The following is a 12,995-nucleotide window of genomic DNA, read 5'->3' as shown; positions in this document are numbered from 1 at the left end:
GGACCCCTGCGACTGGATGCACGCCGCCATGTGTTGCGGCACCCGGCCTGCGTGGCAAACCGCCGGGGCCGCACGTTCAAGGGGCCCATCGGGTGACCCATGCTGTTAGGGCCACCCGATGGAGATGCAGTGCTGCAGTGAGTTAACAGCGCGACCGGGCCCCCTGTGATGACATCACAGCTGGGAGGAAGTGACTGCCCGGCATGGATCAGTTTTGCACCGGGGCTCCATGGATTGTGTGTACACCACTGCCCACCTCTCATGAATGCTGGGCACGATCCAGTGACGGGGAGCACCTTAAAGGGCCTTCTCAACAAGCTCTCTAAAAGTCTTGCGATTCGCGTGCCTGGTTATGCCGCACAGAGCGTTGCCGTGGTAACCAGCGGGAACACTTTGACGGCCAGGGCCTTGTGAATTGCTAGACTTGGAGAGAGGACGGATTGGTTGCCTGCTGGACCACCGCATTATTGGTAAGATTATAGGCCGATACCGATATTTACAAAAACCCAGAATATCGACCGATAATATCGGCAAAACCACTCATCGGTCGATCCCTAGTACTTTTGGTTGGTTTATTTTTTAATGACACAACATCCCACCTCCTTCTCTTAGGCTGTAGTCGATTAGTGGTTGCCAGTGTATCCATTAATTTGCGTGTTTTGGAAGAGTGATACAATTTTAGGGTTATTCACTAAATGGCAGAAAATTCCAACATAAAATATTAGGACAAAATAGCAAACTAGGAATTTTCTTGAGATAAACCTATTTTGGCTAAAAATTTGAAATACAGTTTTGTTTGAAAGTGTACAGGTTTGTAAGAGGAACAGGTGTCTGGTCTTGGACTTTGGTTCCAGACCTGTACAATAGCTATTGGACTGCACACAATAAATAGTAGAGAATGCATCCGTGATGCCAATCAGACTGCAAAGCTCTGTGACACAACAGAAACATTTTCAGCTTCAGTGTCCAAATAAAGTCTGCATTAAAAAAAAATCTGCGTGTGTCCGGACATATTTTATGCCTTTGGTTCCCTAAATAAATTTGCTGCTGTGTTCTTCCTTTCCACTTGCTAGTACCGTGTTTCCCCGAAAATAAGACTGGTTCTTATATAAATTTTTCGGGGGATCTCGTATTTTTGGGGAAAATGGTTTCAAGCATGCGCTAGAAAGCAGGTCTACGTTCCGGGGAATTCCCCCGAACAAAGACCATTTCAATAGTGCATGGAATACCATGAATCTATGTTTGGGAAATCTTTCCCGAACATAGAGTAGCTTACTCGCAAATGGAATCCTGCGAATCTACGTTCGGGGAAAATTCTCCGAACATAGATTAGCGAACTAGCGATTGGCGATTGGGTCTTTTTTTGGGGGGGGGGGGGGGGGGGGGGGTAGGGCTTATATTACGAGCATCCCCCAAAAATAAGCTAGGGCTTATTTTCAGGGGATGTCTTCTTTTCCAGGTAACAGGGTAGAGACCTCCAGGAGCCACCGAGCAACCCGATACCTACATTTTTAAGTGAGTTTGCTGCCAGGTGAGAAAAGTAATCCAACTGGCAAATATCAGAAACATTTTCCAAAATTAGAAAATTGGGGCTCCCTGATTGATTTCTTGTAATCAGCACTTTAAAAGGTAGCAATACATACATAGTCTCTCCTGACAATTCACCATTTAGTATATCCTTGTGTATGCTGCAATGTTTCTACATTATTCTTGCTATTGTGTAACAAGCAATTCTCTGACCCCAAGACTCTGCCAAGTGCCCTATTTATGCTCTTGGAGTAATAATGTGGCTAAAATAATCTGGCCGGCGCCCAATATGCTGTAATGGTATCCAGTGATTGATTAATATATGGTTTTCTCTGAACGTCTTTACTGCTGTGAATTGATGTAGCTGCATAAGTAAATTACATAAACCTGCAGGTACATTTAGGCCTATTGGGTGCAAGGCCTAGTCGGTAGCAATGTATGATCTAAAATAAACCTATAAAATACTACATTGCTGTGTGCAGAAGAGGAACATCCACAATCAGGTCTTATAATGGGAAGGGAACTGAGCTGTGCCTGTGCTTCCTGTTACTTTGTGTTACATTTATCCAGTGAAATCTATCAGAAATTTAGTGTTGAATGTATAGCTTATTTTTTTTAGCTTCTATGTGTTTTTTCTTTCATGTTAATTTTTTTTTTTTTTTTTATTGTCCTCCGATATATAATTTAGAACTCTTTCTGTACCCTCTCACCAGCCGCAAGGAATGTTAATGTCTTTGGGCATGTGATCTCTGCACTTCCCCCAGAGTATATGATGAATAGTTATCCTAGGCCTGCTAAGAGATTGCTGTGTATTCCCTGAAGTAGGATCTTTCTACAGCATCCATGTTTAAAGTGATACACCAGATGGCCATAAAGAAGAGAATGGATATTATATCCCTTGAGATCTCTAGCCAATTCACAGCTGATCAGCTCAGGATTTGTTCTTAGTTTTTCCCTACTATCATTCTATTGGATCAATGTGCCTTTCAGGAGCATATTGCCTAATTCTGTTTCAAAATGATAGCTTTTTTTTATTATATATATTATATTATATTTTAGCTTTGATCTCTAACTCAATTGAATTTTCAAATAATGATTAGAGCTCTAACATGTTCTGTAGCTCTGTACTTATGAGCCATCTAGAAGTCCATAGATTAAAGTATTCTGCGCACATCAGTTGTATCAAGTGGGAGATGAGAATTAGCATTCGTATTATGCACATCGGCAAATTTGATAATTACAAATCTGAAACATTACAGTGTAAACGGTATTTAAACATAAAAAAATAAATATGGATTCCCTCCTATATTTGCATTTATTTCCTTTCAAGTCTAATTTGCAACCTGCTACAATAGACATAATTGAAATGACTATTGCAGGATGGTAGTAGAGGCCTAGCCTATTTAAAAAGGATGTTGGTTGTAGTGACCCCTTAGGCTGTTCGACTCCCACCATTAAGTGATATGCATGTCCGTAGCACAGAATTAATGCTAGAAATTTAAGATAGTTCTCCATAAAGTCAACCCATTGACAAACGCCTGCTTTTAAGTGGCCCTAATAATTTAGCCCTAGTTGGATGAGAAAACAATGCAGTGTTGCATGCCGGGAGATCAGAATATTAAGTATGGATATTGAATTTGTCATGATAGTGGATGAAGAGGTGAAATTGTCAATTGACCAGAATAGAGTCGGAGTAGGTCTTAATAAGCTAGAAGTATCACTGTCCTTAAATCTAATAATTATTGCTTTTGATTCAATACCTGTGTTTGTTTCATGTCATCTCACCACAAGATTATTGTATTCTTCATTGAATTGATTTGTGATATACATATTTTATGCGTGAGCTTTGTATGTTTGCAAAGGTACGGTACTACTATCATTTTACCCACACAATAAAAGGGATAAAAACAATCTGTATTTATCTGTATTGAACAGTTTGATATAAAAAGCATGTGTTGAAATCATTGCTTCCAAAACTATTTGAATGCTGGCTTGTTCTAAACATGGCCAACACATTGGTCACAAAACATGACAATTCTGAAAAGAGACGTTTTATACAGGCATACCCCACCTTTAAGTACACAATGGGACCAGAGCATGTATGTAAAATGAAAATGTACTTAAAGTGAAGCAATACCTTTTTTTCACATCCCAGTGCTTGTACTGCATTGCAATAGTAATTTACAGGCATACCTGATACTGCAACTGCAGATTTCCAGTGATTTTATTTCCAGTGATTTATTTAGTGATTTCCAGTGGGCTTTTATTCAGTTAAAACAAACAGTAAAAATAAAAATCTCATTCCAGATCGTACCATTTATCTTTAATGTCTTACTCATCTGACAACCTTAAACTTGGAGGAAAAGTAAAATAAACCTGCCCACTGGGCCATTTTTTGCCAATTTGTATTTATTAGCAGCTTAGTTGCGCACTTTGTTTAGAAACACCTATTCATCACTTTAAGCATTTATGGTTTAACTTTGAATCCTCAGAATTGTGCGAAGTCATAGTTATAGAAAATGGCAGGGTAAACCCTTTCACTGGATGGCGCCGATTGCAAAATATGGACAATGTAGGGCAGAAAAAAAAAAAAAAAATATATATATATATATATATATATATATATATATATAATGTTCAGCTAGGAGTAGACATTATAAATTTGAGATGATTAACCTGTGCCATGTCAGAAGGTGTGAAAAGTTCTTGCCCCAATGGCACTGAACTGAGCTGCTCCGGGCGAGAATAGAACCTTCCATTTACTGTTCACTCACAAACAGAAGAGGCACGGGTATGTCTGTACTTGCGAGTGTATGTAAAGTGGGGTATGCCTGTACAGATCATTGGCAATTATGTCTTAAATGTCTTTGAATTAATATTTTTGCTAATGAATAACACCTAGAAATGAATTTAACTCCCCCCCCCCCCCCAAAGAACAATATAAAAAAAGGAGTTATACATTATATTCATAATAATAGCATAACAGATGCTTAACTGTATTTAGCTCCTTACTAGCATGACAATTCTTTTATTTTTTCCTTTTTGTTTTCTTTGTGCTTTTATTTGCAAAGACTCTTGGGAGGATTTGACAGAGTTGGCGGAGCAAATACGTGATGATACAGAAGGTGCGTGTCTCAACGCCTGCGCTCTGTAGATAGACCAGATATGATCCCTTAATTTAGTAACATTTTTACAGAAATAGCTGTTGAACATGCTTGGAAAAGAAAATATGCATAAAATATAACAGTGGAGTTATATTTTATATCTTGGGGTACTGCTATAATCTGACACTATTATTTTATATAGAAAATTACACTTTAATTTTTTAACTAACCGATTTGCATTCACGGTTATATAAATTAAAGAGTCATTCTAGACACCAAGCTGGCTGTAGAGGTTATGGCATCAGTATCCCCCTGACTCCATCCCATGGTAGTCAAACTGTTTTTGATGCCGGGAGCCGGAATATTATGTCACTCCAACTCCCGGCATCACTAAGCAGTGCACAAGGTTGCAGAACAAGAAGATTACAACTCCCTCGCCGCAAACATTGACCCCCTGCCCGGCAGCACAGGAGACAGCACTGCAAAACTCTCTGGACCCCAGGGACATCAGCCCTACTGTACCCCAGGGATATTCACTCCAGCTATCCCAAAGGTAGGGAGACTGGGTAGATTTAAATTAAAGGAACACTATAGTCACCTAAATTACTTTAGCTAAATAAAGCAGTTTTAGTGTATAGATCATTCCCCTGCAATTTCACTGCTCAATTCACTGTCATTTAGGAGTTAACCCCTTAAGGACACATGACGGGAATATTCCATCATGATTCCCTTTTATTCCAGACGTTGTGTCCTTAAGGGGTTAAATCACTTTGTTTCTGTTTATGCAGCCTTAGCCACACCTCCCCTGGCTATGATTGACACAGCCTGCATGAAAAAAAAACTGGTTTCACTTTCAAACAGCTGTAATTTACCTTAAATAATTGTATCTCAATCTCTAAATTGAACTTTAATCACATACAGGAAGCAGGGGATAAGAAAATCTTAATTAAACAGAACTTGCAATAAAGAAAGCCTAAATAGGGGTCTCTTTACAGGAAGTGTTTATGGAAGGCTGTGCAAGGGAGGTGTGACTAGGGTTCATAAACAAAGGGATTTAACTCCTAAATGGCAGATGATTGAGCAGTGAGGTTGCAGGGGCATGTTCTATACACCAAAACTGCTTCATTAAGCTAAAGTTGTTCAGGTTACTATAGTGTCCCTTTAAATAGGGGGGGGGGGGGGGGGGAATTGTGAGTGTGTGAGACAATGTGTGTGTTTGTGTCTGTCAGTGAATGCGTGTCAATTTAGTGAGTGTATGTTTATCTGAGAGTGTGTATCTGTCAGTCACAGTGCGTTTTGTTCTTAAACAGGAAGAGGTAGGCCAAATTTAGGTTAGGGTGCCCGAATTTTGTCATGCCTAGGCCAGCACACATCCAAAACACACCACTGCCCGGGCACATCCATTCCAACCTTCTTTTCTGGTAGCAATAATGTACAATTTTGGAACATATATCTTCGAGACAGATCAATTTGATATGTTACTTGCAGAAGGAAAACTTAATCTTTAGATACAGCAGCAAAGGAGACTAGAATGGAGGTGCCCAGGGAACCCAGGTAAGTTTGAAAACCGTTTGACTACTTACCATGGGATGGCGCTATAATCATTATGCGGGTTGCAGAGATTATGGTGCTTAGACTGCCCCTTTAATGTTATCACTAAATTACATAAACATGTAATAATGTTATAAGTTGTAATTGTATTGCTAAAGATTCATTGGAGGAGAAAATTATTATAGGATGGTTGTCCAAGTTAATGTTTTTGTGAAATTATTATACCTGCACACATTAAATAATTGCAAGTCAGAACAGTAATGGGATGATTTCATTTTCACTAAACTCTGAATTTTAGAGAACTAAATACAAATGGGGAAAAAAGCATGGCTAAAACAACTGATTCTGTTTTAGCCATGATTTGGAGAGATACTCCAACTCTGCTACAGTCACAGCTTGACTATTTTGGTCTCCGTTTTGTCATTCAGGTTTTGGGCTCAATTTAATATTTTTGGATAAGCTTATTTGACATTTTTAAACAAACTTTTAAAGTGATTTAATATTTTTAACAATATTATCATTTTTTTTATATACATGATTTATAAAATTATTATTTTTTTTATATATATTTAATACTTTGAAAAGTTTACCCACAAATATTAAATCATTTGAATAGTTTCCTAAAATAGTCAATTCAGGCCTTAATTTATTAAAATACAGAGTTTAGTGAATAACCCTGGAAGTGTTTAAAAGTGCAGAGCAGTGCTGTTGACTTTGTCAGGGTTAGAAATGTGACAGTCATTGGCCTGTACACAGATAACTTTCATATCTGTTTCAATCATTTTCTAAATCTGTCGAACTGTCTGCTCAATGTCTAGAGTGGCTGACTAGCCAATTTTAAAGTTTATTTTTTTGCACTGCTTCAGTTCTAATCAACGCAGGGGTATCTGGGACCTGTAGTTAAGTTATCAGTGGTCTACTCAGGAGAGCGGTTAGCAAAGAAAGTCAACTCCTTACCATGGGGAGGGAACCAGGGCACCATAACCACTACAACACATTATAGGACTTCTGTACTTGGACTATGGGTGTTAGACTAGAGGGACATGAAGAGAGCTGTGACATAGCATGCACGTGTATATTAGTTCGCAGTCTCATGGTACGGAATAGCAAATTACCATCTGTTCCTTTACCCATTAGACATACATACCTAATGTGAATAGGAGCATAGAATATGTAATATTCTATAAGCAATTGAGTATGCAAAAACAAGCAGCTAATTAGTCAGTCCAAAATCTTCAAAAGAAAAGTTGTGTTGGTGCCTAGAGTGCCGCCATGAGGGGCTCAGCTGATTGACTAGAGTGGTCAGCTGACGCTTTCTAAGCCAATCAGTAGTTTCCAATTCATGAAAAAGGTATGTACCTTTTTTTTTTTTTTTTTATGAACGGGGAGCTCCTGATTGGCTTAGAGCATGGGTTCCCAACCCAGTCATCAAGTACACCCTTCCAGTCTAGGTTTTAGGGATTACCCTGTTGTGTCTAAAGTGTTTTGTGTTTTTTTTCCGGTTTTTTTTTTCCTTCTAAAAAACCCCTTGGAAACAACTGGGTAGTCCCTAAATCATGGACTGTTAGGGGGTACTTGAGGACTATGTTGGGAACCAATTGCTTAGAGCATTAGCTGACCACTCTAGCCAACCAGTGATGCCACTGTATGGTGGCACAATGCACTTCCTGAAACTTAATTGGATGACACTAGGTGACTAGGGGAACTGGTTATCCAGCACTCCCTGCACCTTTGGGTCAAACTATTGGTTTAACCCCTCCAGGCAAGAGCGCATGGGTGCCTAGTGTCATCATAACAGTGACGTTGTTCTAGTTCCTGGAGTGTGCCTTTAAGTAATTAAAAATATTAAAAATGTGTAAAAGTGCAAAAATCCCTTTGCCTGTGTTTCATTGGATTCCCCCATGTTATCTTCTAGACCAAAGTAGATGTTTGGATATGCAAAACTGTATCCACAGAGAGCTGTTTAAAGACTCCACATCCAACTATTCCTACAGATCCAGTGTTCAGGATTATCCAGTATAGTGAGAATTCCAATAAAACGCCAAGACAGCCAATTTGGAACATTTCTTCCGCTATACTTCCAGTTCAGCTATTTGAATTCTCACTTTATTGAAAAGCCCTGTGTGTGTAGTGCAGAAGGCCATTGCAAAGTGACTACCCCCATCCCTCCATCATGTACAATGGTTAGTATTGTTTTGTGTAAAACAATACATCTGGCCCTAACATTTTACACAATCGCAAATAAGCTATTGCTCCTTATTTCATGTACAAGAAAAAGACAATGCAATATTAACGAACTACCTGGAAATAATCCTATAAAGGTTTATTTATTTTTCAGTCTTGACGCTTTGTGCCAGATGAGCATGACATGGAAATTACAAGCATGCTATTAGCCGACAAAATAATTAGCAAGCAAATCAATCAAGGCTCCTGAATAATTAAATTAGGGCTTATTTTTTTAAAATATTTACATATTACAGGATCTGTTATTATGCAGTAAAACTAATTGGTCATCAATCTACCAATGAACATATTTAAACAAACAAATAAAAAAATATATATATATTATTCTACATTAACCTGTATTTGTATGTTATTTTACAAGCCGTAAGGTTGTATTTCCCTGACTGTGAATTGTATCTGATGAAACACTTTGTCTTTTAAATATTTTTGCAAAAATTTTTTGTTTTATTTTGTTATTCTGTGTGTTTATTTTCTGCGTTCTATCCTTCCCTATAGTTTCCCTTGGAGTGTATGCATGCATGAAATAGGGAAAACGTAATGACCAATACACCTGGCATTCTTTTTTGGTCTCTGATGTTTTACGAGGAGCGATCATTGTCGATTTAAACACATTACATGGGAGTCAACCTGGGGCAACAATTTTAAATAGCTATTTAAAAGAGTTGCTTATCAATGGTTGACGGTTTTGTGTGTAGTGCAAAAACATTTATTTTACAGATATATTTAGGTTCATGATTGGCTGAAAAAATATCTTAAAGGAATATAAATGTTAAAATGCTATTTTTTTTTTTTTTTTTTTTTTAATAAGATAGGAATGAATTTTCCCACTTCCCTCCCTGTGAACCATGGTTATCATTTTTGACATTATTTAAGATAATTTATTTTCCCCCTAGAAACACGAGATCTATAAAACACATTCAATGACAAAAATAAATACCAAGATAATTTTTCACATAAGAAAAACACTTCAGAGTAAATCCGGACCCAAAAATAAAAAGAGGACATGTGCACACATGCACAGTAATGCAGGACTCATTAGCAACCATGTCTTCTGACTAGAACAAGCAGAGAACGAAAAAAGGCAAAAAAGAGTGTGGGAAGAAAAGGAAGTTAAGGAATTGAAATAAAACCCCAAATATCCTGCCCGTAACTAGCAATAGTGCGTCTTATAGAAACATAGAATGTGACGGCAGATGAGAACCATTCGGCCCATCTAGTCTGCTCAATTTTTAAATACTTTCATTGGTCCCTAGCCTTATCTCCAGTAGATATATGTGGAACAAACAACTGGCAAAATTGAGCAAAAAATAAACAAACTATACATAGGACTCAAATTTTTAGGAGATTCCTCTGTTTAGAGACCAGTGCCCTGATATGGATGTCTTAGTTGAGATCTTATTTTCCTGATTTGCTGGTGGTTTCTGAGGACCCATATGAAGAACATTCCTTGAGTGCCTTGCTTTGATCAACCTTTCCTCATTATCATGTTAACAATTCTGAATGGTGTTTAAAACGAGAGAGGAATTTATTTTATTTATTATTTATTAAACAAAATCCCAAACATTGATACCAAATCAAATATGTTTTAAATAAATGAAAATAAACGTTTTTATTCCTGTTCAAAATTGTATTCGAGTCTTCAAATAATCGGTATTTCAGCAATAGTTTATAAAATATACAAGTAACTAACTGCAAAACACCAACCTGTAAAAATCTTTTTTTTTTTTTTTAACCAAAAAATTGGTAATCCAGGAGACCCTTTTAATCGATAAGTAAGAGGAGAAAATAGAGAGTTGAAAGAGTAAAAGTGGGGATTGAGAGTTCAGGTTAACATTTGCAGTAGAACATTTTTTTTAAATAATGCAATACACCCCAATTATATGAGATCCAAATTGCCAGCTGTTTTTGATGGGGAAGTTGCTAAATTTTAATCTGCGATCAATGAAAATGAATGCAACTTTAATTAAAAACTAAAATCCTTCTGACATTATTGATTAGGCTCATTCTTTAAGGTCTATGTGTTTTGTATCTTGACTTCTAACTTTAAATGAAACTTTAATGACCTGTAATTACTCACTCGACTGTGACTATTCACTGGTCAAAGAAACAATTAACATTTTAGCTGGGTTGCTTTGATCTTCTCTTCAAATTCCTATAAATGGTCCAGTAACTTCTCTTTTGACATAAAATCTGAGAGCTGAGCTTGTAGATGGATCATTCCAGATCTACTGGTTACCACACTACTTCAGCCAGTCTTGGATATTTAATATCCATAGTTTACCTGTGTTCGTGCAATGTCTGGCCAGCTATTCAATTTTGTGTTGTATTTAATGAGGCCAAAGTCATCTGATACCTATAAGTCGGATATAGTGCTTGGAACGTCCACGTCACGTGTGAGGTTAGAACTTGCAGAGCTTCTCAGGAAAGGTAAATGTTTGTTGGCTTATTTCCAGGACTGGTAGCTGACACAATTGTGTCATTTTATCCTTTTGTTTTCCATTTTCTTTGTTGGTACTTTGTGTTATTTGGATTGTAGAACCAAAACTAATATTTTATGGAGTCGGTCTACATGAGAACATTAGTATTTCTGGAGATGCATCTGTTTCCATTAACAATACATACGTATAGTCTTTTGTGTTTCATCAAGTACAATAGATCTATATTTTGTATTGATGCTTGCTAAAGGTACTGAATAAAAATGGAATTATCTTTTATATTAATCAGACTTCTCCTTCCTGCAAGTTAACCATCTTTTGCACAATTGTTGTTTCTTTTTTCAGATCCAAATTATCTAATGGCCAACGAACGAATGAATCTCATGAACATGGCAAAGCTGAGTATTAAGGGCTTGATTGAGTCTGCTCTGAATCTGGGCCGGACTCTCGATTCTGACTATGCACCTCTACAGCAGTTTTTTGTGGTGATGGAGCACTGCCTGAAGCATGGACTAAAAGGTAAGGGCTATCTTGTTGTGGTGAAGATGGTATGACTTGTTGGATATTCTATGCAATATCACACCTGTGACACTGGTCTTAAAAGTGCCCAATCAGCAGGAACATACCATTGATCTCCAAGGAGTCCATGGTGCTTGCTCTACATTTAGCACTTTGCCCCAGAAGTACTCCTTCTTGCATAACGGCAGCCATATATGGAAAAATTGTAGAGCTGCAAGTGGGAAAAAGTTGCAATATTAATTACTCTTGATTTTCATTCGCTCTTTAGCTGACAAAAAAAAATCACTATTTTGGATTATGATTGCACTAATGTGAACAATAGTGAAAATTATCTCATACAGTATATGTTACATATACATATACACTATAACATGGTTATAAAGTGATCTACCACTCACTATCTGATTAATAAATCGCTGCTCTGCTCAAAAAGCAGTAATTTATCTCTTTATTTTCATTTAATAAGTACACTAGTGTCTTGAGTTTCATAGGCAAATCTTTACAATACAGTCTTTTATTTTTTTTAAATTTTTTTTGTTACTTTATGCGTTGCTTAGCAAAGAAGACTTTCCTTGGGCAGAATAAGTCATTCTGGGGCCCTCTGGAATTGGTGGAGAAGCTCGTACCCGAAGCCTCAGAGATAACAGCTAGTGTGAAAGACTTGCCTGGGCTCAAGTGAGTGATGGTGTAAATGTAAATATTATTTAATTGTGCTGCTTTATTTACTTTCTTTCTTTACTCTGTTAAGTGATATGCAGAGACTGCATGTGTTGAAAAATCTCATTGGGTATCTTGTGTAAAATGTCAGAATTGCTTTGTTTGTTTTCATTTTTTTCATTTTTCGTGAGCACTTAAAGGGACACTATAGTCACCAAAACAACTTTAGCTTAAAGAAGCAGTTTTGGTGTAAATTTCATGTCCCTGCAGTCTCACTTCCTAAATACTTTATTTAAAAAGTCATCTAATGTTTGCACTTCCTTTATTGCAAATTCTGTTTAATTTAGAATTTCTTAACTCCTGCTCAGCTAAAAGCTTGCTAGACCCTGGAGGAGCCCCCTCCTGCATAAACAGAAACAAAAGTGATTTAACTCCTAAATGGCAGCGAATTTAGCAGGAACACTTCAGAAGCATAATCTATACCTCAAAACTGCTTTATTAATCTATACCTCAAAACTGCTTTATTAAACTGCTTTATTAAGACCCATAATGCGCTTCAGCGTGCTAAAGTGTTTTATGGGTTGGGAGTATCCCATAATAATGACCGTTTATAAAAGTGTTGCTTTCTATTAGAAATCAGCACTTTTTGTGTCAATCTGTTTTTATTGAGGTAACGTTTATCAGAAATTCCGTAAGCATACGGTGTGTAAAACAATACAAGAGTACAGTACATACATGTGTAACAATATTTTTCAAAGGTAGACTTTGCTTAAGAAAGGTGAGTTCCGTCTGATTGCTAGTTAACACCCGTGGGGAAGGGAATTTGATAGTCCTGTGGATTAGTAAGAATGGGCCTTTGTGGCCGGGCGGCTTTCCCCTTTAGGGTCAGCGGACCATCTGGTGCGATTATGGCTGGGTGTTGGCCATCCTTGTGTCACTGCCTAGTACCCTGAAGTAC

At 37.5% G+C, this 12,995-nt stretch overlaps 1 protein-coding gene across 7 annotated transcripts in view; it reads left to right on the top strand.

Moving 5' to 3' along the window:
- The window catches only part of RUFY3 (RUN and FYVE domain containing 3), a 111,638-nt gene that overhangs the window by 44,954 nt on the left and 53,689 nt on the right, over positions 1-12,995 (top strand). For 5 of the 7 annotated variants that reach the window (XM_063458674.1, XM_063458676.1, XM_063458675.1 and 2 more), the window contains exons 2-3: positions 11,207-11,380; positions 11,938-12,055. In XM_063458674.1, coding sequence (XP_063314744.1) covers positions 11,207-11,380; positions 11,938-12,055 — 292 coding nt within the window. Of the gene's footprint in view, positions 1-4,616; positions 4,653-11,206; positions 11,381-11,937; positions 12,056-12,995 lie in introns of those variants that run through there. The other 2 variants (XM_063458677.1, XM_063458681.1) reach the window with 2 other exon arrangements.

This window comes from Pelobates fuscus, chromosome 6 (assembly GCF_036172605.1).
Source record: "Pelobates fuscus isolate aPelFus1 chromosome 6, aPelFus1.pri, whole genome shotgun sequence".
In the NCBI taxonomy this organism is placed as follows: Eukaryota; Metazoa; Chordata; class Amphibia; order Anura; family Pelobatidae; genus Pelobates; species Pelobates fuscus.
Note: the sequence above shows the minus strand (reverse complement) of the source record. Positions and strands in the feature narration are given on the sequence as shown.